General features: G+C 52.8%; 1 protein-coding gene across 2 annotated transcripts in view; it reads right to left on the minus strand.

Moving 5' to 3' along the window:
• Window positions 1-418: 418 nt before the first annotated feature.
• RGS9 (regulator of G protein signaling 9) overlaps window positions 419-27924 on the minus strand; it is a 73185-nt gene continuing 45679 nt past the window's right edge. For both annotated transcript variants that reach the window (XM_019818137.3, XM_003997097.4), the window contains exons 12-19: window positions 27089-27202; window positions 24666-24781; window positions 21039-21126; window positions 18676-18814; window positions 15864-15949; window positions 13265-13382; window positions 4537-4994; window positions 419-3347 (exon numbers count right to left, since the gene is read on the minus strand). In XM_019818137.3, the coding sequence (XP_019673696.1) occupies window positions 3197-3347; window positions 4537-4994; window positions 13265-13382; window positions 15864-15949; window positions 18676-18814; window positions 21039-21126; window positions 24666-24781; window positions 27089-27202 (1270 nt within the window). In that variant the 3' untranslated portion in view covers window positions 419-3196. The remainder of the gene's footprint in view (window positions 3348-4536; window positions 4995-13264; window positions 13383-15863; window positions 15950-18675; window positions 18815-21038; window positions 21127-24665; window positions 24782-27088; window positions 27203-27924) is intronic.

Raw genomic sequence — 27924 nt, forward strand, 5'->3', positions numbered from 1 at the left:
AGGCCGTGGTGTTTGGCAGAAATCAGTGGTTTTTCGGGACGTTGGAAGGTGCCCACGACTGGCATTGGTGTATTTTTTGTCACTTCAAAGCACCTGCGGACAGTTCTTTGCTTTTCCATAGAGGAATAAGCTTACGAATGCTTTGATTCATCCTAGGTCAGGCTGCCTGCAGATAGAGACCCTTTCCTCTGCTGCCTGATTACCAGTTACCTTAAATACAGTATAGGACAAGAGTTTCTTAATACCGTAGTCTGGTCAACATCCGTGCCAGTGTGTGCAGTGGTCCCCATTCAGAAGAAGATTCCATGGAGCCAATAGATAGCAGTGATTCCACTAGTGATAGTGGAAGTCGTCCTGCACAATAACCCTCCTCTCCCTTGTCTCCCTCACACCAGCCACGAAGGTTTTCAAAGGCAAGTGCAAGTTAATTTGTTTATTTTTCTTTATATTTTGGATTTTCTTTATTATTTTGCATTATATGACAGTGCTGTAGTCATTTGCATATGAATATTTTGGGGCTGTGGAACGAATCATCTGAGTGCCCATTATTTCTCACGGGGAAATTCGCTTTGCTATCCAAGTACTTTGGATGACAAGCATGCTTCCAGAACGAATTATCTCGCACACCGTGGTTTTACTCTACTGCACCTGGTGTTGGGCGCCTAGGAGGTTTGCATTCTCAATGAAGGAAAAGCCACCCAACCACAGAATAGAGCAGATGCATTTTACAGATATTGACCAAACGTTTGGCCAAATACAAACTGATCAGCCACTCCCAGCTCCTCTTGCCCCACCTCCCACATTCTCCCCTTTTCTACTATACTTTCCACTCCCTCCACCAAGACTGGGTAATAGTTTCGGTCCAGACAAGGTGGAGAATAACCATGCCAATCACTAGGGGACGGGTGAGGCAACAAGGTTAAAAATATTTACCTTGGCCCCTGGATTTCCTCTCTTCCCTGGAATCCAGTCACCACGAAATGCCTCCTGCCTTTGGGCAATTGCACGGCAGAGTCAAACTCCTTCATGTTTGAACCACTTCCTTCCTCCTGGGGTCTCTTTGTTACAGCACTTTAGCCGGGACCTCACCTAATCCCATCAGGGAATCCCGCAGCCTTGGGTAGTTGATGCTGAAGGTCCATACGGTCTTGGTCGAGGACCCTGGGGGCTTCGGAGTGGAGCCCCATAACCCCAGTTTACGGTCTGGGCACAATGGTTGCTGGTACATTAAAGGTATGGGTTGTGCCTGTAATCTCGTTTTAGACCAGCTTCCCAAATAAAGACATCAAGTTCTTTGATCCACTCGCCTTCCAAGAGAGAGCCAGCCGGCGTTGTGTGCTCTCTAGGAGACAAGTTTCCTCATCCCCACATGAGTAACTCTTGTGAGCCCAAAGGAGTGGATCCCACAGAATGTAAAATGACACGCTCTTTCAGAATTAAATCACCTGCGCTTCCTCGCGTGGTCAGCAAGTCCAGGTTTTGGCCATGCCCCTAGCCACCGTTCATTTCTAGAAGCGTCAAGACAGATGACTCAGTCGCCCCCGGGGGGCTTATTTATGGACTGAATAAGGTAAATTGTCGCACGTTAAAAGCAAGTGAGGGGTTCTTATCTACTAATCAGAATCTGATGAAGCTGAGAATTCAGGGGAGGGGGATAATGAATGGTTTGGCAACCCACTCGAAAAATCTTTTTCCCGTGAGAGCTTGCCATGCAACTTTGAAGAAACGTTTTTGACGATGTAGTCCTTAATATCAACCCACCCCTGAATCCAATTATAATCCCAGCAGAACACCCTCAGGCAACAGTTCAGGGCTTGGGGGCAGAAACCAATGACAAGGGGCCCGTGTCCAGCAGCCCAGGGAATCACCTGCACCCTCTCTTCGGGGATTTCCCAACAGCAGCACTTGCTGATTTGGACAAGAGAATCTTTCGTTGTGGAGGGGTAGAAGACTATCCCGTTTGTAGAATGTTTGCTGTCACTGCCTGCCCTCCACCCGCTAGAGGCCAGCAGCGTTCCCCGCACTAGTCCTGACACCCCAAAAATGTTTTGAGATGCTGCTCAGTGTCCCCCAGGGGCAAAGTTGTCCCGGGTTGAGAGCCACGGCTCTAGATGAATTCAAGGAGGCAAGGAGGCTCACCCACCACTGCATCCCCAGGGCCTAGCACAGTGCCTGGCCCATAGCAAGGGTTCAACACATACCAGTGGAGTAAATGACTATGAGAAGAGGTGGGGGTGCACCGAGGCCTAAGCCTCCAGAAGTGCCTACCGGGTTGCATGCAGCAGACATGAACGTGCGTGCTCAGAGCCCCTGCTGCAGGGAGTGGATGGACCGATGGCCAGCAGCGTGTCCGTGCTGGGGCCGGGCTTCCCCCTCAGGCGCTCCCAGCCAATGACCTTGCATGGTGGAGGTGAGAAGGCAGAACCGTTCTTGCCAGACCTAGTCACTCTGCGTCAAGGACACCCCAATGGCAAAGCCAAAACTCACTTGGAACTGCACTGCCATATGAGACTCTCCAAGCCTGCCCTTCCTTCCCCAGAGGCCAGCCAGGCACTTGGTCGGAAGGCCCCTACCTCCTTCTCCAGATCGCACTCTTTATCCTTCACAGGTGTTTCCCCCAATAAACCCCTTGCCCAGCTAATCCCATCTCGTTTCTACTTCTTGGTGGATGCGAACAACACACCTGCTCATTCTAGAAAGATGCCTTTCCCCGACACCCCCTTCGTGCACGATGCCACGCTCTGGGGAGCTCCGTTGATAGAAGTAACATGCACAAACCAGTTTAGCCAGGGAGGGAGTTCTTAAAAACGACTCAGTGTCCCTTTGTCTCTAAAACCAAAGGAGAGATGAATTGAACTCATAAACTGATAAACAGTAGCTCATAGCTAACTAATAAAACCAGACGCACACTAACATCCCAGGCCAAGAGACTCGCACAAGTTAACCTCTTATTGGTTTTAAGGCAGCAAGTAAAGTCCTCTGGTCCACATGCCTTTCTTCTGCCCAAGGAAGGGAAGGTCAAGAGGGAGGGTGGGAATCGGCCATCGGGACCCCAGGCAGTGCACGCTTCCCCACAATCCATCCCGTCTTCTCTCTCCAGGCCCCAAATGTGATCGAAATGCACTTGGGTTCGAGAGCCCGTGGCCCCATCTGGCAGGGTCTGCTGGGAGCGTCTTCTTGGTCCAGCGCCCCCGGCTCAGCTAGCTTTCCCCTCGGCCACGCTCTCCCAGGGACAGATGACCTCCTTCTCCTCGGCCCGGTCACCCGAGTCTCCTGTCCCGGTGTCCTCCGAGTGCATCAGGCAGGTCCCACTCTGCGTAGGCACGTCCATTTTGATCTGGAAAAAGCTTCAGGCACAAAAGACAGGCAAGTGCATAGGGACAGAAGGGACACCAAATCCTCAGCTCACCCTGACATCCCTGGAGGAGAGTGACACCCAGGTGTGCCTGCCAAAATCTTCGTGTGCCGCGACCGGCTCCGCGGATCTCTTTCACTGGGGTAGAAGGGGACTCCTGTTTCTCTGCTAAACTCAGGCTCATTCAAAAGATGCTTTATTTTCATGTTGGAGGGGCTGGAATTGTTATGGTTGGAGCAACCAACAGGAGCGTGTTGGTTGGTGCAGGGATACCCCTGACTGTCTCCCCAAAACCAAATAGAGGCGGGGGGGCTGATTCTCAGTTTTGCACCGTCTACAACTTTTCTTTCTGCCATTGGTCCACCAGTTGGCATGCACCCCCTCAGAGCCTTTGTGCTGCCCCCGGTGACCTGCCTCCGGGCGCTTGGGGTTCTCAGAACTCAGGCTTACACCCAAAATGGAGCTGAGAGGGGCCACCTCTCGGGGGAGACTGGGCACAGTCCTTTTCACAGAAACACCTGTAGAAGCAGGAATCCCCGCAGGCCCCTCTGAGAGCCTGCTCGGTCGGTTAAGCATCTGACTCGGTTTCGGCTCAAGTCACCATCTCACGGTTCGTGGGTTCGAGCCCCGCGTGGGCTCCCAGCTGGCAGTGTGGAGCCTGCCTGGGACTCTCTCTGCCCCTCCCCCGCTTACTCCCTCTCCTCTCTCTCTGTTTCTCTCAAAGTATATAAATAACTTTAAAAAAAAAAAGTGCAACGGATTCATTAGACTGACTTTCTGGGGATGGGGCAGGCTGGGTGGAGCACAGACAGAAGGGGGAAAAGGTGGAAAAGAAAGACTCCCATTCCTTTTCTTTCTCGGGAAGCAGGCGAGGGCAACACTGAGTTTCTGGAAATTATCCAGCGGCCAAACAGCCCTCTTGTCGTGTCTGCTAACCCAGAATCCTCATTACTCACCCCCCCACCCCCAGTTCTAGACCGTGCTCAAGCCCATGGCCTCGGTACCCAGCACAGACATACACACACACACACACACACACAGACATGCGTGCACGCGCACTCAGGCAGAGACATACGCACATGCGCACGCTCACATGCAGGCAAATGTGCAAACACGTATGCCCGCGCAGGGACAAATGTGCCCCTGCGCTCACACACAGCACAAGCCCTTCCGGTTCTTACTTTGCTACTCTCCTGGATTTCAGCCGTGACACCTGCTGGCCCACGTCCCCCAGGGGCTGCACCTTCCCGTGGGACACGGGCGGGCACTTGGGCGAGAGCCTGGCAAAGACCGGGGAAGCCGAACAGCCCCGTCTCAGAAACCTGCTGAAGGACAGAGCCACGCGGGCCTTGGGCCGGACCCAGGGGTGTTCGGCCGAGGCCTCACCCCCGGCGGTGTCGGAGGGCCCCGGGCAGGCCCCGGAGGCACCGGCGGCCCCCGTCTGCTCGGAGCTCTCCGAGGCCACCCTCATAGGCGTGGGGCAGATGGTGCTGCTGGGCCTCCGGATGAAGCGGCCCGGTGAGGGGAAAGGCATCCTGGGGGAGCGGCAGGAGGGGGAGAAGGGACCCGAAGGAGACGGGGGCACGCAGGTCCCTGTGTACACGGCCAGGTGGGGGCTGGGAGCGGTGTGCTGGCCCGGCTGCAGACAAAGAGAGAGTTCAGGGTGAGTCGTGGGGGCTCAGGGACACAGCCCTCTGCTGACTTAGCCCCTTCCAGCGCCCGGAGCACGGCCTGGTGTGGCGGGCCCATTGGGGAGCTGGGAAAGGGGCCCGGAGCCCCCTGTGATGACGGCCCAGCCACACACGGGCCTCCCGTCAAGGGGCCCGCCGGTCCCCGAGCCCTGGCCACGGTGCCTGGAGCTGGACGTTTGCATCCAGGCTGACCTTTGCTGGGCCTGGGATGCTGGGGTGAGGCCAGGCTGGCTTTCCAACTGCCCTGAACCCCCGTCCCCCAGCAAACAATGCTTAGGACCCGCTAGATGCCATGCATCCTTTCTCCGTCCTTAGTTCCCAGCCCGAGGACACTTTTAACAGAGCAGTGGTGATACGAGAAGCCCCAGCCCGGACCCTGCTCACTCCTCCGGGCTTGAGACCACCCCACCTCGTCCTGAGCCCCGACCCCGTGTCCAACTGGCCACGCCTTGGGGGTCGCCAAGCCCCCGCACTGGCCGTGTCTCCCGCGGCAGAACAGGGTGGCCGGGAGGGGAGGCAGAGTGGGCGTCGTGGGCTCATCGCTGGAGAAGGGGAGCATCCCGACCTCCCTGGGCTCCCGTGGCCCCAGAGTCAAGGAGCGGGAGGGGGGAGGGGCAGGAGTGCTGGACCAGCAGGTTTTCAGCAAAGCCCGGGAGAGCTTGGTCTGAGCTGACAAAGTTAAAGTTGGAATTTTCAGGGAGGCTCTCTGCTGTCACCCCTCTGTTGTCACCGCTCTTCCCTCCACAGATGGGCCTCCGAGGGCCCACCGGCCCGGTTCGTCATGCCCCGTCCTAAAGGCCTGCTGTGGCCTCTCACCGTGTCAAAGCCCAGTCCTGGCGGGGAAGGGGGACCCTCTGGGACAGCTGGGCCATCACTGCCTCCGAGAGAGAACTGGAAAGGACTTCAGTGAAGAACAAACCCTCTTTGAAACTGGCACAGCCACACGACGCCCAGCTTAGAGAAACCTGCCTGCCCCGGGGGCCTGGGCACTGCCCCGGGGCCGAGGGAGGGCAGCTCCGGGCGCTGAGCTGGAGGCTGCTGGCTTCTATGGGGTATGGCCTGGTTTCCAGGTCCCCTGAGTGTGCTGGTCCCAGCCGGAAGAGAAAGGGGCAGGCACATCCAGGACAGCTTTTAGAGGAAAAGAAAGGCCAGGAGGCCACAGAAGTCTTTGCCGTTGGGGGCAGAGGGGGGACGGCCTCCATTCTCCCCCACCAGCTCCCTGAAGTTCAAGTTCGATTCCATTCTGAAACAGCAGCTGAGAGCCACTGATACTGTGCCTCTGCTCAGGCCCCCACAGGCCCACAAACCAGAGCCAAGGCCCGGACCTGGGGCCCCAGGGTTAACATACGAAATCAAAACTCCTGGCCTTACCACGCAGCGAGAACTCAGGAAACGTGAGGGTCGAGGCTGAGCACGTTTTGTGGATCATCGCACTTACTTCCCGAAGCCGCTCAGTAAGGCCACCAGCTCTTACTATGCCCACTATACAGACGAGGAAACGAATGCTTCGAAAACCGAGCCCCAAGGACAGGCCACCGGGGACAGGGCGGGCTTTGAAGCCGGGCCCGTGGACGGCCGAGTCTGCACGTGTAACAGCTGGCTGGCCGTCTCAGGATGGCCTGCCCATCAGCGCACCCCGGGATCACCCAGGGTGCTGCTGCAAGTGTGGATCCCAACCCCACCAGACCCACTGAAGGAGAATCTCGGGGGGGACGCAACCCAGGGAAAGCATCTTCCAACAAACACCCGAGGTCACGGTTTCGTTATCCAGTTTGAGGAGCCCCACGCCATGCTTCTAACACCGTCCTTCTATAGGGCAAGGGGTCTCCACTTGGGACACAGTCTGCTGACCAGAAGAGCAATAAAGGAGAAAGCTGGGCCCTCATTAAGGGTTTGGGAGACAACGGTTAGGTCAAAGGGTCTGGCCCCGTAACTTCTTAAGCATCTGCTATATGGTAGGTAATCTAGCGTATTATCTAGTATCCAGAAAATTGAGGTCTAGACGGGCTCATTGCCATCCCAAGGCTCTCACAGACAACGGGGACAGTGATATGTACAACACGAAGGTGGCCAACACTCCTGCCCCCGTCTTCCAGTGTGGATGTGAACTAGAAATGGCACACGACAGCCACTCCGTGCTCAGGTGACATGATATGGCATAGGTGACATCAACAGAGGATTACCTGGGTGAGCCTGACCTCATCACACGAACCCTTCAGATCTGAGTCAGAGACCAGGGACGGACGTTAGACAGGGTTTGAAGCACGACAGGGACTCAACAAAGGAGAAATTCTCCAGGATTGGCTTTGAAGGTGGGACAGAGGGGACACAGGACGAGGGATAGGGCAGCTTCTAGGAGCTGGGTGCAGCCATCAGCTTAACGGCCAACAAAAACGCTGGGGCCTTGAGTCCTACAGTGACAAACTGAGTCTCCACAACAACCTCAAAGAGATTGGAAGCAGGTTCCTCGTAAGAGCCTCCAGATAGGAACACGACAGGCTGGTGTGACCTTGGGTGTGAGACCATGAGCAGGGGGCCCGGCCCAGCCTCACCTGGCCATCGGTGCGCGAACAAACGGCTGTGTGTGCGCTGTTTCATTGCACAGCAGTAGATAACTAACACAGAATGAGAATCCCATCCGAGGAGCGTGAAACCCCAAAGCCCCCTGCTTTGTCTACTGATCCATAAGGCCATCCCGTTGCCTGTGGGGTTCAGATGGGACCTGGGGTCCTGCAGAGCGGGCTGAGACACCAAAACTAGGCAATAGGCTTTGGTGAGAGAATAAACTGACTGAGGACACCCTACCTCCGGTTCATTCTCTTGAATCCCACTTACTCCGAATCTGTGATAAAGTCATTATAATCCCCACTTTACAGATTAGGAAACTGAGCCTCGTGGAGATGACAACTTGACCAAGATCGTACAGCTTATGACAGGACAGGACTGCCCTCCTTAATTCTGTGCCCTCCTCCCCACCCCACTCTTCTCCCCCATCACTTTCTTTTCCAGGATGAAAGACAAGACAGGTGAGGAGTGGCCACCGCCCTGCTTTACTCACCTGGCCTGAGAAGGTCCTTTCTTCTGGGAAAACAGCCACTGACCCCATCGGCCCCGGACACCCAAAGCAGGAAGGCCTTTTTTACCCCCTTCCCACCAGGACTCTGGCCCCTCCCACAGAGACCTGGCCCCTCCAGCCCACGCCACGCCCACCCCTGGTGTGACACAGCAAAGCAGCGGCATGCAAGGCACGTGGCAAAGAAATGTGACACACGGAGACACGGTGAAGCTCTGAGAGCTCTGTTTTATTAGGCAAGGGAGTGACACAGGGGGAAAGAGCGTGGAATGGAGTGGGTACATTGACATGACGCCACGATCGTAGGCTTTTTAATGGCAGGCAAGGCAGATAAGTGCAAAGAGGTGCGATTCGTCTTCTGTCTAGAAACGGGCTGAGAATCTGAAGGAGTCCTTGTGGCCCCCTGAACTCCCGCTTCCTAAGCCACATTCAGGTTCAGCATGCAGTGTGCACAGCACCCTCTCCGGTCCCTCCTCGCCTTCCCCTCGCCCACTGCCTCCAAAAGCAAATAAGCAAAGTTGGCTCCGTGGAAACAAATCCACAAGGGTGGACACATCATTTCTCCTACCCACCATCTCGTGTGTGGCACAGCCTTACCATCTTGAACGGACCCTTGCTTTAGCCGCAGAACTTGGACAGACTCATAGAGCACGTGACATCAATGGCCCACCCTCGTCCCTTCAAATATATCCTGATGGTCCCTGGAGAGCTGGGCGGCCCACACTGCAAGACTCTGAGAGAGCAGAGAAGTGAGACGGTTTAAGTCAACAAAGCTAAAAGTGCACCCGAGGGAACGCCCGGAAGAGTAAAGAATAATGGATCACCGTACTGGACGAACACCGACAGGTGCAAGGAAGCCCAAGGTTACTCTAAGACCGTACGCGACTAAGGGTGGTGGTGATGATGGTGGTGATGATGAAGATGACGACAGTGACGGTGTTGGTGATAAATGGTGGTGATGGCGACAGTGACGATGGTTGTGACCAAGGTAACAGCAGCTAGCCTCTATTGAGCGTTTATTATACGCCAGGCATTATCTTACGTACTCTTCTTGTATTTTCTTGTCCATAGCCTTCGTATTACCACAACCCTCACAAGAAGAGCAGCCCTTTCTCTAAAAGCCAAGCTTGAAAACGAAATTCTACAAAGGAAAGCCTGGCACTTTCCAGCATGATTTATATTCTAGCATAAATAGGAGGTGGAGAAACTCAAGCTGTTTAAAGCATGGCATTGAGGAATCAAGAGGGTACCTAAGTACACAGAACACAGAAACTATCACAATCGTTTAAATATATCGATAATACTGTCCAAATAAATACTATTTTTGATGCTATCTGAGATCGAGACAGACCCTGCGGGGGCCACTGTTATGTTTGACACACAGAAACAAAGCCCCCAGGAACAGCTGTCACCTGCTGGGGCCCAGCGGCCGACGCTCTTACAAAACCTCAAAACTGGATAGGGACCTGGGCTCCTTTACTACCAAACACGAGAATCTCCTGGTGGATCCCCGCCCCCCGCCCCCCGCCCCCCGCCCCGCCAGTCCTCCAGGCCAGACAATCCTCTCCCATCTCTGTGCTCTTCTGGTGTGCCACACTCAGCCTCGATCCCGTTCCGTCTCACGTTGCAGCCATTTGCATCTAGGCATCGATGCCGGCCCCTGGAGGGCAGAGAACCTCTTGCCCATTTCTGTACCTGTCCCAGCAGCCATCACCGGTTCTTACATAGAAAAGGTGTTTAGAAACGTGTGGAACGTGGCTGCTGCTAACCAGGAGCGAAGCCATTTATCTCCTACCCTCCTTCAGATGCATTTCTCCGGGTTCCTTATTTATGCATTTATCCGTTAAAGAGTGATAACTGACCCTGTTTACATCCCTGTGCCTCTCACTAGATTGCGGGGTCCCCGTGTGTCTGACGTTGAGAAGGTTTCCATTAATACGTGTGGCGTATCTACTCTGTGCCTGATACGGAGCCCCTGGGAGTCTGCTGGAGGGTGGGAGACATCTCACTTGTGGGAGGTGGATGGCTGAGTCACAGACAAACACGATACGCTTTGTAGCCTGCGGAACTCCTGATGTGTTGGACGCCCCGCCATCGTCACCGCCATTGTGCCGGGTATGCGGTCCCAGCTCACAGGGGGTAACCAGAAGGGACGGCGCATCTCTCTGGTTTTGTGCTTCTCAAACTTTCCCAGGAAAGTAGGACAAACAGCAGGAGAGCCGGGTAAACATCCTCTCCCAGGAGTCTGAGGGTAAAGCCTAAACCTGCCACAGCCAAGCATGAAATGTCTTTGATGTCTCAATTTTTATCTTAAAAAATTCATGTACGTTTTGCATTCTAATTCATACCATATTCATGATGATTTTAATGCAAAAAAATATCTAAAATTACCTAAGTGTCCTCCCCTTCCAAATCTTCAAGCAAAATCGAGGCCCCAGGCGGGGTACCCTCCGGGAACTCACAGAGTCTGTTTCAAGGAGCGTGGATCTGGCCCTAACCCCTCACTTCACAAATCAGGAAGCAGAGATCGTAAGTGACTTGTTCAAGACCACATGGCTGGTGGCAGAACCAGAGACCAAGAGGCCTTCTCCAAATCCAGGGCTCTTTCCCTTCCTTCCTTCTTCCTTTCATTCATCCACTCAGGTCAGACACGTTTCTGCAGAACCCATCAGGATTCAGAGTGATCCTGGGCAAACACAGCCCCTGTCCTGTGTCATTCCATTCACAACGGCCATCACCTGAAATTCCTTCTGGGGGTGCCCTCCCTGCATCGGAAAACTTCCAACATTCTCCAAAAGAGAGACGACCAAAGCACACCTCAGGTTGTTCTTTCGGAGTTTAAACTAGTCTACGACTAGCGAAAATAGAGAGAGTAATGGAATCGTTTCACTGACATGAAGCCAAGAGCTGTAGACTCCTTCCAATGGCCCAAAAGGTCCCCGGTGACCTGGCCTTGCCCACCTCTCTAACCTTGTGTTGCACCATATGCCCCACGCCCACCAGGCTCCATCCACCTGGCCTTACGGTTCACCCCGAGCCACTTTCTTCACGCATGCAGTCCCGTCTGCCTGGAAAGTTCTCCCTGCCTGCCCACATTCTTTGTGCGGCCGCTTTCACTCCACCTCTGCTTCTCCGTGACCGCCTTGAAGAGGCCTCCTCAGTGCACACATCTCCCTTCTCCCCTCTCAGGGCACCATATCCACATCCTGTGTAACACTCTCTACAGGTTTTATCATATATGTGGGCTGTTGGTCGCAGTGACGGCTCCAATTCGTCCCTCCCTGTCTCCACGTCTGTGGCGATAAGACTTTAACATTTCTCTCGCTAAAGAGTTAGAGTTTATTTCCTCATCCCTTGATTCTAGGCTGGCTTTGTAACTTGATTTGGCCAAGGAAATGAGGTGGAAAACCAGGTCTAAGCCTACACCTCAAGACTCTGACGTGTTTCCACTTACTCCCTTGCAATCCGCCATCACCACAGATCATGCCGCGGCCAGGCTGTTGGAGGACAAGAGGCACGAGAAGCAGAGAAGAATCGTTCCGCTCGTCCCAGCTCGGGCCACCACAGATCAAGGCCCCACGCATGGGAGTGAGCTCCACCAAGATCAACAGAGCCACACAGACGACCCTATACCCAGGGGCAATAAACACTGATTATCGTGTGACGCTCTAATCTTGTTTGTCACATGGCAACGGCTGCCGATACCATTGGCTTCGTTATTTTTGGTCAGTCCTAGACTATAAACTCCGTGAGACAGAGACCAGGCCGTTGTATTCACCACTGCCTGGCACGTAGTAGGTACTCAGTAAACGTGCTGAAGGAGTGAGTCCCTTTGCTGCGTAATGTCGGTCCCTTGCGCGCGGCCTTGCCCTGTCGCCTTTGCGTTCTCACACAGGTGTATGAGGTAAGGCTAGCTTCCAGAATTACCTTGTAGGCCTCCCAAGGTCAGAGTGTGAACTGTCCTCTCCCTGCTCCCTGACCACAGGGCTGGCCTAGCCTACAGCTACAGAGAAGCACAAACATCGAGAAAATATCCAAAGGAGGGGCGCCTGGGTGGCTCATTCGGTTAAGCACCCGGTTCTTGATTTCGGCTCAGGTCATGATCTCACAGTCTTGAGACTAAGCCCTACATCAGGCTCTGAGCCAGGTGTGGAGCCTACTTGGGATTCTCTCTCCTTCTCTCCCTCTCCCCTGTCCCGCCACAAAAAAATAAAAGAAAATATCCCAAAGAATATTACCTTTGACCCTAACTCGTCTCGGAAATGTCCAGCCGTCTATCATCCCTCTTCCCACGAATGAAGTCACCATCACCTTTCCTTTATCCCAAACAATATGGCCTTCGTCATAAGGCCATTTCACCTTGACTTCCCCGGGAGGCTTCCGACTGAGCCCTTCGTCTAATTAGTCTAATTAGCCCTTATACTAATTCCCCCAGCAGGTGTCAGGCGGTGGGGAGACAACAGGGAAGGAGGGAGCTCACCAGCCCTCACCAACCGTGACTAAGAACGAGCTCAACAGGAATGTCTCAGCAGGACCCTTCCAGAAGGGGTAACAGAGAAGCCCAGGGGAAGTGCATCTAGGGGGGACCCTGCATCTAGTGCCTCAGAGGCATCTCAGACTGCTTTAGAAGCGGAGTCTGAATCGGAGAGGTAGGGTGAGGAGCTCCATTAAGAAGAACTATGTCTTGGGGGACGAGGCGGTCTTCCTGTTCATTCTCCAAAGCAAACGGTGCTACACAAAACAGCCTGTTTTCTTTGTGCTTCCCACTCCAAGAACCCCCTTGGTTCTTGCAAGGGGGTAAGTGCTAAGTTCGTACTTACTAAGTAAGCGCTAAGTAAGTCACACAGCACCTGAGTCAAGGGACCTCCCCGCCCCCCACTGCTGCCCCTGTCCCCCCACGAACTGGAGCTCTAGTTGCGGTGACACTGTGAAGTCCACCCCGAAGGAGGTCAGGGGGCTGTGGCATGCACCTGGCGACCCCGCTGCCCACCCCCCCACAACGGGGCATAGAATTCTCTAGACTCTGACTCTGCCTTTCTTTGCGTGCCTCTCCCGCACGTACGCCCCCGCCCCCCAAGGGTTCTAGATCTATTTAGGAGGCAGCTCTCTTTTGAGTTGGCTCCTACGGTCCAGCTTGCTCATGACCTGGGTGATGTCCACCGTGTTGGCTGCTTCTCGAGCCTTGGCTTCTTCTTCCAGCTGCCTCAGGATGACGGGGCTCGGGCTGGAACGCAGGTGGCGTCGCATAAATGGGAGACCGGAGCTGGAAGGAAGGACAAGGCTGTGGTTGGTGGAAAGCCACACAGCTCGCCCAGCTGTGCCACCGTGGCACCTGCTGGGAGACGGGGCTGCAGGACCCGAATCCGGGCTCGTTCCCTCATTCTCCTCGCGAGCGCCAAGGGGGCGCCCTCAGAGGCGTGTTGGACCTGAGCTCCATCTCCCCCTTTGGAGGATGGACCAGAGTGAGGAGCAGCCGCCGTCGGATTCTAGGCTAGGCGCGTGGAACACTGCCTGTCGTGGTGACGACATACCTCCTACAATGTTTAGAAATCAATGTGTCAACTTAACTTCCCATGGGCTCTCTCTGAAAGAAGGGGGCAAGGAGAGTTTGATACTGGAAGACCAATGGTTCTTGCCTTGGTGGGGGGCGGGGGGGGAGGAGGGAGCGTTTGTTTTCAAAAACCCAAGGCTCTGGGAAGGAGGGGAAGAGCCCGGCTGTCCAAGGGGGCCAAGGCTAGACCAGCAGAGAACGCGGGGGGAGGCCTGGAGAGGGTTGGTGGGCTGGTGGTACTTTGTGCATGCACCACGTGAGTCAGAACCTCTCCAGAAGTCAAACATGGGTTCTTGGGACCCAAGTCTGTCTCCCATGGCCTTGGGGACCAGGACAAAGCTCCAGGCGTCTGACAGATGCCGGCAGTGGCGAGCAGCTGAACCACCCCCATGCCTGGCAAACAAGCACTTCAGCGGCAATGGTAGACTTCAAACCTAGGACCTCCCCAAACCTCTGGACTACAAAAGCCCGGAGAACTCTGGCATCCACGCGAGGGAAGAAGACGGCTCCCTTACCAGTGAGTCGTGGTTGAACTTGGGTCACCCACCAGCCCCGCCCAGGGGGAGTTTGGAGCTCGATTTAACGGATTCCAGAGAAATTAAGTTTCACACATTGGCTGACACTCACGAGCCCTGGGACGAGCCCACACGCCCTGCAACCCGCACACACTGACGGGCCGGGCTTCCCTCCTTACAAAAGCATCACCCGTGTGTCCTCACTCACAGGGCCATTACCAGATAAGCACTGCACCGGGGGCCTCAGGGCACCCGGCACCCAGGGCCCCCTGGATGCCCCAGAAAAGATGCCAGCTGATTTCTCAGGTCTGCTGCCTACTTATAAAACATCTGGAGAGAGGTATACAAGACTTCCTTTCCTTCCCCACCACTCTCTGGCAGAACTTCTGGAGCCATTACACTTTCTCGTGACTTAAAGGAGAAGCTTTCAAGCCCCCAGGGACACTGAACTCCCTTCCTTACCGGGCAAACCTAGAAGAATAGCACCACAAAGCCCTCTTTTCTCTCCTTTTTATCACAGGGCCATTATCCTCAAGAATGAAACTAAGTTGGGTTTTTTTTTTTTTTAAGCTCCTTTGATAAAGGCTCCCGTCCAACCACCCCTCTTTTGAATTGACTGGAGACGCTGGAAAAGAGCCCAGCATGGGCTGAGCCTGCAAACAGGGGAACATTTACTAACCATGGGGGGTGCGGGGGGCGGGGGGAGAGGGATGAACAGACCACGTGCCGTCACTGAGAAAACCCCCACCAAAGTCCCACAACTTTGTTCATGCTGTCATTTGGTTACTCTTTTGAATCTTCAGTCCCTCCCTGTAGAGTGTTCGTTTACCCCTCCAGAAAAGGGTTCAAACTGCCCTTCAGAACACTGCATCCTTTGCCCAAGGGTTCTACCAGTTGAGATGATCCACATCTCCAAGGAGGAAGTGAGCAGGAACCAGTTAACGGGGGACTTGCTGACAGGCAGTCCCTGGAGTCAACAAGAACACTTAGCATGTCGTTTTTCCCCCATCAGTCCACCATTTTTCTTGAGGCATAGTCTGCTGTGCTCTCTAAGGTCTTAGGACATTCCAAGGATACGAGGATGTAGCTAATTTAATTCCAGTTTCAAGGTGAAGAAGCATAGCAACTTTTTTAAAAAATTTAAAATTTTTTAAATTTTTTAATGTTTATGTCTCTTTGAGAGGGAGACAGAACACGAGCAGGGGAGGGGCAGAGAGCAAGGGAGACACAGAATCCGAAGCAGGCTCCAGGCTCTGAGCCGTCAGCACAGAGCCTGACTCGGGGCTCGAACCCACGAACCGTGAGATCGTGACCCGAGCCGAAATCGGACGCTTAGCCGACTGAGCCACCCAGGCGCCCCAAGAAGGCTAGCAAATTAAAAAACCAATGAGATGCTTCCATTTGCCATAGGGTAATTATCGGTCCGATAATCAGAACTTTTCCAAACCAGAGTAAGGGAAACAAAACTTAGTGGCAGTAATTACTAAGGAAGTCTTGCCGGGGTTAATTCAGGGCATTATGAAGCCAATGAGGCAATCATACCCCTACGAAATCCTTCCCAGTTCCCAATATTTTCATCAAGCAAGTATCTCAATCATTACCATTTGGCTGAAAAAGACCCTCACTTCTCTGTAAACAAAACAGCAGGCAACCAGCAATTACAGTCCACCCCACTTGCCTTCTCTTGGTGGTTTCCTGAGGTTCAATAGCTTTGGCCAGCATTTCCTTATAGATTGGAGACTTTAAATAGCGAGCATAAGAATCCTAGGGGGAACAAGAGAAAAACAGTAATTACGAGAGGGGAGGTGTCAAATCAAACACATACACTTGCTGTTTTCAAGCCCTCCCTGGGCAGTCAGATGGCAAAGTTAAGAGAACCTGTACCCTTGCGGGAAAGGCATTCAGGTGTGTGGCTAAAGCAACTGTGGTCAAGTACGGCCCCTGGACCCGCAGAGTCAATTTCACTTGGCAACTTGCTACGAATGCACATCTGCAGGCCCCCTCCCCAGTCCCACTAAGTCAGAAATGCCCAGGATGGGACAGTTGGAGTCTTAAGAAGCGTCCCGTTGATTCTGCTACACTTTGGTTTAGAGAACTGTCTATAACCCCCCCCCAACTAAAATCCACCTGGGGGGGGCTTCAGCCAAGTAAGCATGAGAGGACACTTGTATCCCACCTCTCCCGCCCAGTATCTGCCTCCAAGGAAAATGAACAGCCATGAGCATGGAGTCCACCTGGATGCCCATGAACATCCCTTTCTGCCCTGAACTTAGATATAAAAGCGAGACAAAACAAAACAAGGGGGCACCTGGGTGGCTCCGTCAGTTAAGCATCCGACTCGATTTCAGCTCAGGTCATGAGCTCACAATTCATGAGTTTGAGATCCACATCGGGCTCCGCAATGACAATGCGGAGCCTGCTTGGGATTCTCTCTCCTCTCCCTCTCTCTCTCTCTTTCTTTCTCTGCCCCTCTCACACATGCTCTCTCTCAAAATAAGTGAATAAAAAGAAAAAGAAAAACCAAGACTCAGATTCCTCTTATGCGGGTATTTCCAGGTTCAGAGAACTCGCTTCACAAATGCTCGTTACGTGCGGGTTCAACTCAAAACTCTTGTTCTAACAAATACGGGACAAAGCCCACAGCAACGACGTAGGGACCAAGGGTTTTTTTAATTTATCAAAACAGTTCCATTCTAAAGACTGAGCGGGAGCGGTGAAAGTTACAAGAACCAGGACAGAGGTTGGGAGTGGGGACTATGGATTGGTGGGTCATGTTGACTTTATTGTCATAGGACACAGCCTCTCGTGACACACAATCTACTAAGCGTATACACTGTCCTTAAGTTACCCACGGCTCTGTTTTTTTCTGGCTACTATCTGGCTTTCCTGGGTATCTCTGTAAAAGGTTGTATAAAAAAATCACATTAAAAAATTTTATTTTTAGGGGCGCCTGGGTGGCGCAGTCGGTTAAGCGTCCGACTTCAGCCAGGTCACGATCTCGCGGTCCGTGAGTTCGAGCCCCGCGTCGGGCTCTGGGCTGATGGCTCAGAGCCTGGAGCCTGTTTCTGATTCTGTGTCTCCCTCTCTCTCTGCCCCTCCCCCGTTCATGCTCTGTCTCTCTCTGTCCCAAAAATAAATAAATGTCAAAAAAAAAAAAAATTTAAAAAAAAAATAAAAAAAAAATTTTATTTTTATTTTTATTTATTTTTGAGAGACAGAGACCAAGTGTGAGCGGGGGAGGGTCACAGAAAGAGGGAGACACGGAACCTGAAGCAGGCTCCAGGCTCTGAGCTGTCCGCGCAGAGCCCAACACGGGGCTCTAAGTCATGAACCGTGAGATCATGACCTGAGCCAAAGTCGGACACTCAACCGACAGAGCCACCCAGGCACCCCCCTTTTTTTCATGAAAAAAAGCACATTTTTAAGAATCAAAATGTGGGGTGCCTGGGTGGCTCAGTCGGTTAAGCGTCTGACTCTTGATTTTGGCTCAGGTCATGATCCCAGGGTTGTGGGATCGAAACCCGACTTGGGCTCTGAGCTGACAGTGCAGAGCTTGCTTGGGATTCTCTCTCTCTCTCTGCCTTTCTCCCTCTCTCTCTCAAAATAAATAAATAAACATTTTTAAAAACATAACCCAGGGGCGCCTGGGTGGCTCAGTCGGTTGAGCGGCCGACTTCGGCCCAGGTCACGATCTCGCGGTCCGTGAGTTCGAGCCCCACGTCGGGCTCTGTGCTGACAGCTCGGAGCCTGGAACCTGTTTCGGATTCTGTGTCTCCCTCTTTCTCTCTCTGCCCCTCCCCTGTTCATGCTCTGTCTCTCCCTGTCTCAAAAATAAATAAAATGTTTAAAAAAAATTAAAAAAAAAAACAACATAACCCAGAAAGCTACCTGAATTCGCACAGGGTTTTACCAGAATCACACCACATTTGTCTCTTTTGGGTACTAACCTCCCCCTCCTCCAGCGAATGAGATATTTGCTTAGGGCCAGGGCCACCTTAACTGCCACCATTCTCGGGAAGAGACTAAGAGCTCAGCCTCTGGGTGCAGGCAGACACAGCTGGACTCTCGACTCTACCTCCGGGAGACCCTGGACAAACCACTGGACCCTGGAGAAGCAAGTCCTGTCCCATGGGTTGTCCTTGGTACAAAGTTCCACGCTCTGCATCGTGACCGCACCTCCCAAGCCACTCGGCAAAGAACAGCTGTTACAGCAACGCTTTCATCACCAGCGTCATGACTGCCTCTACGGCCACCACAGAGCGACAGCCCCTAAGGACACACACAGCACCTGTAAGTGGTCCTTCCCAGCCACGAAGACTGGGGGCTTGGCAAGGTTCCAGACCAGCGGACAGGTGCAAGTTGACCATCCTGCATCTCAACACCAGCAAAGGAAGCCACCCGGCATCTCCCTTTGTTCACGTATTTCCCTGGTGCCTTGAAAGGGAAGGGCTCCCTGGCCCCGACGCGTCATCAGCACCGGCCCCACCTACCTTCTTCATGAGCATGTAGATGTGGGTTTGCGCGGCATCCAGCACGTAGCGGTGAGGGTGCCTCAGCCCCTTGACCGTGATGTCCATGGTTTTGCCATCTATGTTTATCCACCGCCTCGCCCCGGGGGCCAAGAATAGCCTGGAGCAGGGAGGGAAATGTTAGCGAGTAGCTAACCCAAGTCCGTGAATGAAAGTTCACAGCCGCTTGGGAGGGAGGGTCTGACATGACTCAGGTCACCGGGAATGAAAGCGGTCCTTTTTATTCAGGAGACAGGAAAGAGCCCTGAACAGGTTGTCACGTGATATTTCTCAGACGCAAGAAAACAGTCACGCCAGTCTTCAGAAGGGGAATATTTAACTTTAGCGTCCCCCACCCCTAAGAGAGAAAACAAAATGTTGGTGGGCAACACCAGGCGTTAGAATAAAGAATCCAATTTCCAACGTAATGCCTTCTGCCTCATTCACCAGGATTTGGGGCCCACCCGGAACCTCCAAACAGGTGTCCCAGGGCCCCTGCTCTCCTTAGAAAAAAAAAAATTTTTCAAGTAATCTCTGTCCCCAACGTGAGGCTCAAACCCACTGCCCCGAGATCAAGAGTCGTCTGCTCCACTGACGGAGCCAGCCAGCCGCTCTAGATGCATTTAGAAATGAATCTCAAATGCTGGGTCGGGAAGCAACCTATAGTCCCAGCGCCCAGAGGGTGGATGACGAGGGCATCCTTGCTAATGGTCCCAGAGAGAACCCAAACCCAGCCACATGGCTCCCCACTGTTCCCCCTCCTGAGTTGTTTCAGGGTTAGAGATGCGTGAATGTTTTGCCACACTATGCAGCTGTACATTAAAATTTGGAGATTTAGGGGTGCCTGGGTGGCTCAGTCGGTTAAGTGTCCAACTTCGGCTCAGGTCATGATCTCGCGGTTCATGAGTTCGAGCCCCACCTCGGACTCTGTGCTGACAGCTTGAAGCCTGGAGCCTGCTTCAGATTCTGTGTCTCCCTCTCTCTGACCCTCCCCTACTCACGCTCTGTCTCTCTCTCTCTCTCTCTCTCTCCAAAATAAATAAACATTAAAAAAAATTTTAATTTGGGGATTCAGACTAACATTACATACCCAGGGACCCTGGGGAGAAAGGAAGCTGCTATAAAGGTGAAGACAGCTAGTTTTCTTACAGTGGATTTTTGGAGTTGGGGGGGGGGCAGTCAGGTGCCACTGTTCCCGGGAAGGATGTCACAGGACCTTCCTGGAACCACAATCCCTCTGTCACCCCTGTCTCTCTCGGTGCACAGTCCTTGCATGGGAGGAGGTGGACACATTGTTGAGAAAGTGCAGAAGCCTCCAAGCATGAGGCCCGAGATCGCCAGCTCTTGCCTTCAGTGTTATTGGTGCCTTTCCCAAAGTTGCAGTGGTCCACTCTGAGTCCGCTGGAGGGACACCAGAGGTTGAGATGGACGAGTGCACAGAGGGGAGGGGCCACCTGGCCTGCTGCCCCAAGCTCAGCGCCACAGTCCGCTGGCTGCCGGGGACTGGTCCCAGCCCAGCACGGTAGCAGGGCTTTGACAACCATGGCTACGCATGTGAGTACGACCTGAACGTGCTGGACACTCAGAGCCCAAGACTGGTGTCCCCTACATCCAGTGCTCGGGGGAGGGAGGGTGCAGATCTCAACCGCTCGGCACCTGGCAGCACTGGCTCTCTCTCTCTCTCTCTCTCTCTCTCTCTCTCTCTCTACCGGGCCATAAGAGGGAGGCCTGACCCTCTGGGGCCCTCTGAACTGGAACCCCTGCTTCCTGGGTAACACAGAGGGTGGCTTAGGGGAAAGGCAGGGCTGGAGCAGAACAGACTCACTGCTAGAACGAGCAAGTGGGACCTACAGCCCTTAGGTGCAAGATTAGAGATATATGCACATTTGTACACCCAAGCGGGGTGCACGGTCCCAGAGGCTTGGGGGATCTCCCTCTCTTCGTGGTCCTGACTTCTGCAAGATGACTGGGCAGAGGAAGTTTTCCCACACCACCTGTTGTCTCTCTCCTCTCAAACACGCACGCGCGCACACCCCTCTCGGGACATCTAAGGGGGGGTTTGGTCAAAGACAAAGCACTTTGCACTATAACTCGGGGCAGCCTGCTTTAACTCCTGAGCACATCCCCCTTGGTGCAGGGCGGTGACATCATGCGCCTTCCCAGACTTTCTTCCGAGGGAGCCCCAAGCCTTAGCGAGGACATAGCTATCCACAGCACGGCAGGTGCAGTGACTAAGGCCCACACCAGGAATGCGGTCCCTCCCATTCGATCTCAACCTCAAACACAAGGGGGTGGCCAGCAGAGACCCCCCGGGCAGCTCTCCCAACAATCTGGCTGGTCCTCACTTGTAAATCTCCTCCGCTTTCTCCTTGACCTTGGACTGATCTCCGTACTTCAGATCTTCACAGGCTTCCCAGAATCCCAGATTCTCCCCTGCACGAGGAGGAGGGGTCCACGCAGATGAAAGCCAAGCAGGAACCAAGGCGGGCGAAGAAAAGAAGAAAGAAAGGAGATGGGTCAGCTGGGGTGGATTCGGTCCCCAGCCCAGTGAACATCTTCCTTCCCTCTGCAGAACAAACCAGGGCACCCTGTGAGGCTAGACAAAGCTAGGACTGTCCCAGGCTTGCCTGTCTGGAATTTAGCTGTAGCAAACACTTCTCGAGCAAGCCGGCATCTGATTAGGCTTGTGAACATCTACTGCTACACGACAGGCTTTCTCCATAAAGGTCCCCGTTTGCTTTGCTCATGTTCAGTGACTGCATGTGACTTCTGCCTCCTTGGCGTGTATAGCCCCGCCCCCCCCCCTTTGATAGCCCCTCCAGCCAAAGGTGCTTCCAGAGAGGCTACACAGGCAGCGAAGCCGACTGACTCACTCTCAGGGAAGGCCTGGCCAGAGGGAGACATAACAGAGGGTCGCCCGAGCCAGACAGACTCCAGAAGGAAAAGCCAGTCTCCTCCCGAGCCTTCCCTTCCTTTCAACGTAAAACTCTCTAATCCGTCTCCACGGCACCCACAAGGAAGGTGAATACTCTGGCGCCATCGTCCCAGGTGGTCATTTTTGCCTGAGAAAATAAAGATGATCACACCAGGGGGACAGCAAGTGCCTGTGTGTGTGCACGCGCACGCACGTGCTTGTAAATCACAGCACACCGTGGTGTGGGGAAATAGACAAGAACTCCCCCTCGTCTCCTTTCATAGCATTTTCTGGAAAGCTCCCAGGTGCTTCGGAATGGAAAAAGCTGCACAATCCTAAGCTAGTTGACGTCTGTCCCATAACCCTATACAGGTCCCTCCTCTTCGGCATGAACTTCAGGGTGTTCTGAGGACTGAGATCACAGGCACGAATAAACAGGCCAGCGATGCTTTTAAGGGACAGCCATCGGTTTCACATCAGGTGCAAGGCAGACCACCTCACCCAGGGCACAAGATAGCTGATTGCTTTAGGTTAAATGAGCAGTTATTCACAACAGCCAAAGGTGCGAAACAAAATTGTCCACCAGCAGGTGAACGGATACCCAGAACGTGGTCTATACCTACAATGGGATATGATTCCGCCTTAAGCCTCTTTTGTTTAATGTTTATTGAGTTTTGAGAGAGAGTGTGTGAATGGGAGATGGACGGAGAGAGAGGGAAACAGAGGAGCTGAAGCGAGATCTGCACTGAAAGCAGAGAGCCCCACGTGGGGCTCAGACCCACCAACCTGAGATCATGACCTGAGCTGAAGTCAGATGCTCAACTGACTGAGCCACCCAGGTGCCTGATTCAGCCTTCACAAGGAATAAAATTCTAACATGGGCTACAACAGGGATGCACCTTGAAATAAGCCAGTTCAAATGGACAAAAAAAAATATATGATTCTACTTATACGAGGTACCTAAAACAGTCACATTCACAGAGACAGAAAGGAAAATGGCGGTCGCTGGGAGCTGGGGGAAGGGAGACTGGGGAGTTAGTGTTTAACGGGGACAGAGTTTCAGTTGGGGAAGGTAAAAAAGTTCTGGAGTCGGACGGTGGAGACGGTGGAATGGCAGCGTTGGAGATACTGAACCAAATTGTACCTGTAAAGATGATTAAAATGATACATTTCACGTCATGAATATTTTACGGCCATAAAACACTAAACGAGCACACGAAAATGTGTACATGAATGTGCAGAGCAGCATCATTCGCGATAGCCAAAAAGTCTTAACCACCCCAAGGGCCACCAAATGATGAGTGGATAGACAAAATGCGGTATATCCACACCGTGGAGTATTATTTGGTCACGAAAAGAACTGAACCACTGCCCAATGCCATAGCAGAGATGAACCCTGAAAACGCTTTGCTGCGTGAAAGACAAAAAGCCACACAGTGTATAATTCCATTCATAGGAAATGTCCAGAACAGGCAGACCCATGAAGATAGAAAATAAATGAGTGGTCGCCTAGGACTGGGGGAGGGGGGGCGGGGGTGGAGGAGAAAGTAGTGGGGGGCAGAGGAGGAGAGAGGAATAGGGCTCGACTTTTAACGAGTAAGGGGTTTGTTTTGGAGGTGGCGAAAACGTTCTATAATTCTATAGTGTTGATGGTTGTGCGACTTTGTGAATGTACTAAAAATCACTGCTTTGTACACTTTGAAAGGATTATGGCATGTGAATTACACGGTCTGTGTATTTATGGTATGTGAAGTCTATCTCAATTTTTTTTTAATTTTAATTAAATAAGCAAACCGATGATTCATCTTCCCTGTTTATATCTGAAGCCTTGGGAATCTCATGAGGAATCACCGAAGTTTGTGTTGTTTTTTTTTTTTTTTTTACATTTCTTTAGTTTGCGGGGTGGGGGGGGGCGGGTAGAGAGAGCCCTACGGGGGTCGAACCCACGAGCTGTGAGAGTGATATCATGACCTGATCTGAAATCAGGAGGGATGCTTCACTGACTGAGCCACCCACGTACCCCATCAGAATTAACAGGGAAGTCTTTTCAGCATGATCTCACTGTCACTAAGTAATGGACGGGATCAGCCCGGGGGTGTGGTTTGTCGTTTTGCCACTAGATGGCAGCCTATCCTCTTATTCTCCGGTTGCTCCAGGGGCCCCAGCTAAGGGCACTTGCCTTTCCCATCGTCTGTTCTGGGTTTTACCGTCATCATGGCAATTAGGCTTGATTAGAGAGGATTGTCAGGGATCCACATTATAATGTGATGCGCTGCATCAGGCGGTCAAAGAGGCTAATGGCCTGTCCCCTGGGATTAGTTCAGGAGCAACCCCCTGGACAAATGGGTCCTGGGAGCCAGCAGCTGAGAAGCGAGTTTCAAATGGGATGCTTTGCAGGGCTGGGGGGGACTCAGTAAGCAGATGACGAATCCCATAAAAGCACACGTCTCAGCCAAAGCTGGTGAAGCCAATTGAATGTCTGGCCTGATGAAACCGGTTTTAATCTGGCCTTTCGTTTTCCCAGGTGTTTCTCGGGGCAGTGTGTTTGAAAAAGTCACCAGTGCCTCCCTACCACCATGCGGGGACAGCCAGAGTGTGTGTCTCTGAGACACCAGGAGTAGAAAACGGGGCCCCGCCCGTCCCACTAAAATCGGCACACTCCCAAGGCCCTGAAGGAAGTAGGGCAGGAGCTGAGCTGGTTCTAGAGCTCAGCCATGTATTAGAATCACCTGGGGGGTTTTCAGACCTGCAGAGAACCCACCCCAAGCCAAAAACAAAACAAAACAAAAGGAGCCTCTGGAGAAGAGTAATGCTAAGGCGGACAGATTTCATTAGCAGATTCAACACCCCTCATCCCTACCCCCCACTAGGGAGCCCCTTGGAAGGGATGGAAAGGACACGTCCAAGAAGAGCCTGTTGAAGAGCACGCGGGCGCACAGCCGTGAAGACACCTACCGAGACAGCCTCGAAAGCTTTGCCAGACAGTTCTAACAGGTGTGTTGCCGAAAGTAAAAAAATTGTAAAACAAAAAATGTGTGAAAGAAATCAAAAGACCCACCACTGAATTCTTTCTTGAGAAAGTACTGGAAGCTCTGTCGGCCCTTGGGGTCTCGGATCAGTTCACTGAAGTTGAAAGCCCATCGCTCCACCCGCATCTTGGTTGGGATTTCCACCCTGCAAAGATGATGATCCGTAAATGCACCAGACACAATGCAAGACAGGGGCCGTGCCAGGGGGTGGCCCGGCTGGGGGAGAGGGGCTTTAGCCCCCCCTAAGTTCACGAGTCCCTCGGCCCAGGGCTCAACCCGATCCTCCCCCCTCAATCCCTGCACGAACATACAAGTGATCCCTCGCTAGGAAAATGCAGCCTCGGACAAGTCCCCTGGGGCTCTTATGGAGAGCGGGTGGCCCAGAGGCAAGAAGGACGCCCACATTCAACAGCCTTACAGTCCGGCAAAGGAACACGGATGCGCCCTCCAAGGCTTGTGGAGACTGGCCAGCAGAGGGCCGGTCAGGCTGCCACACCAGACCAGAGAGGAAGGATTTCCAGAGCAGCACTGGTGACGCGAGCTGTGGTCACTGCCACCCCTCCCCACGCCCCTTCACCACCGGCATCTGGTGGGAGGGAGTCTGTGGTTCCTCCTTTACCTGCCCTCAGGCCCCGAGCCCCAGGTAGACCCTGTGGTCACCGATGGGCCCTCTCCCAAAGCATCCTCCAACATGCAAGTCCCACGCCCCCTCCGTGTTTGGAAGGGTCTCCCAGCTCCCAGGTGGGACATCTGAGCGCAGCTGGCTGAGGCCTCACATTCCAGAAAATCAGGAAAAGGGTTGGCTTTTCTTCCCATTCCTTATGAAATTCTCCAGAACCCGGCACAGCCCCTTGGAAACAAAGGCTTCCAAGTCCACGAACCCAGCCCAAGAGTTCGCATTTCTAACCAGCTCCCCGCTAGTGTTGCAGCTGCGGGTCTCGGGACCACACTGGGAGCCACACTGCTCTAGACCAGTATCACGAATCCCGGCTGTTCATGAAAACGAGTGGGAGCTTTTCAAAACCACCGGTGAGGATACAAGGGTAGCCCCGGCCAATTAAGAGGCTGCGGGGGGTAAGGGCTGGACATCGGGCTTTGTTTACCTTTTGGTTGTCAAGCCTCCCAAGGTGATTTTAATACGGCTTTCTGATCTAGACCATTCAGAACAAGGCTTCCTGTTTTCAACGGGCACCATTGACGGGCGGAGGCTCCGGAAAACCACCCTACAAACTAGAGCCCCCAGAGTAGGAGGGAAGCCTCTCCGGAAGGCGGTTCTAGAGTCTTCGGGCCTGCGGTTGATATTGGTAAACAAGTCACCCCGAACTCCAGATGAGTGCCCCCCTTAACCCATCAGGCCCCCACAGCAGGGCCAGGAGGAGGAGGTGGAAGGATTTCCCAGCTATGTCTGCTTCCCTGGCTGGATCTGTGCTACCTGAATGTTCCTCGTGCCTTACGTGGCAATGGCCTCGGTGGTGACCTAAACTGTGGTACGCACCTGATGCTGTCTATCTTCCCCATCACCCCACCTGCCTCATCCACTCCTACAGCCCCTTCCTTCCTCCCCTCTTCCTCTACCTCTCCCTCTGACGTGACCGTTACACCTTCTCTTCTTCCTTCATTGGCCGATGCTCTCCTGCATTTCTGCCTTTGTCCCTCTGGCAAACAACAGGCTCGCGTAGGCACAATCAGCAGCGACAACTGCTCAAAACTCACAAACAGAGCCACGGAGTGAGTGGTACGATTGCCAAGGCAGGTGCCGGGCCCCGCCCTCCAGGAACTTGTTCTCTAATTAGACGTCGAAAAGGCAAAGCCATAGAGATGGTCGTTTTCTTTTCAAAAACAGTATCTTGTTAATATAGAGTTATCATTTGACCCGGCCATTCTACTCCTAGGTACATACCCAAGAGAAATGAAAACATACGTCCACACAAAACCCTGTACGTGCATGTTCACAGCAGCATTACTCACAATAGCTGAAAGACCAAAATAACCCAATGTCCATCAACCGATGAATGGATAAAAAAGTGTGTGTCTTTCCAGTGACTATCATCCCTGGATGGATGATATTCATCCATAAATAAGGATGTATTATACACTATACAATACAGATAAAACCTGAAAGCATTATGCTCAGTAGAAAAAAAGCTAATCACGCAAAAAAAGACCACATGTTATATGATTCCATTCACACGAAATGTCCAAAGCGGGCATCTGCACTGAGACAGAAGATACTTTTGTGGTTGCCTAGGGCGGGAGGGGTAGGGGGGGAAGGGTTCTTATTTGGGTGATGAAAATGTTTTAAAATTAACTGTGGCGACGGTTGCACGACTCTAGGAATACAGTAGAAACCACCGAACTGCACGCTTTAATTGGGTGAATTGTATGGCATGTGAATTGTAACTCGAAAACCTATTTAAAAAAAAAAAAAACCACCAATGTATCAAATACATACAATTTGGCATTCAAGTCCCAGAACTGGGTGTCATCCGTTATCCAAGGATTGCTAGGGAGGCAGCCTGACATGATGGCATCATTGGACAGAAATTGCTCGCTGTATTTGACGATCCTGAAAAGCAAACGGAAAAGGATTTCCTAGAAGTTCAACACCCAAGAGACAAAATCAATACTCAGGTTGATTGACCAGCCTGCCCTCCTTCCTCTTGATCGATTTAGTTACATACTTATTACTGTCTTCTTAGAAAAACGCTCTAATAGCCCTCGGGAACGGCAGGTATTCGACGGGATCTGGTCCCGGCTCTACTTGGGAGATGAAACACTGTCTCCCCATCCAATCCCTTTGCAGTCTCTCTCCTGTACCTATTTCATTAAAATAAAGGCTCTTTGATCATGCGTTTTCAAAATTCAAAGCCGACGCCGTGTGCCCGTGTTCGAACCAGCGTCTCGGCACCTGCTTGGAAGCATGAGGCAGCCGTGGTCTCTCTGAGATTCTGCTGCCACGTCAGGTTCTATCCTTTATCAGGATAATGCATTCATCCTCCAAAATCTGTGGGCTCACTGAGGTGTGAAGCCTAATTTTGCAAATGTGAGCAAGAACTAATTCCTTCTATGTGAGTTAGACCTTCTTAGCACATTTCCCGGTGTTCGGGCAATCTGGAAAAGCCTGCTGTGCCTCTACCCCTTAGGCGGGGAATTGTATCCACGGTGTACATGAGACACCTGCCGTGAAGTCTGCCCCCAGCCATGAGATTTTGATAGAACGGAATCCATGCCCTAGAGATACACCCGAGCATGAGGTGTAGAGTTCTGTGCCGAACTCGAGCCCCTTGC

This window comes from Felis catus, chromosome E1 (assembly GCF_018350175.1).
Source record: "Felis catus isolate Fca126 chromosome E1, F.catus_Fca126_mat1.0, whole genome shotgun sequence".
In the NCBI taxonomy this organism is placed as follows: domain Eukaryota; kingdom Metazoa; phylum Chordata; class Mammalia; order Carnivora; family Felidae; genus Felis; species Felis catus.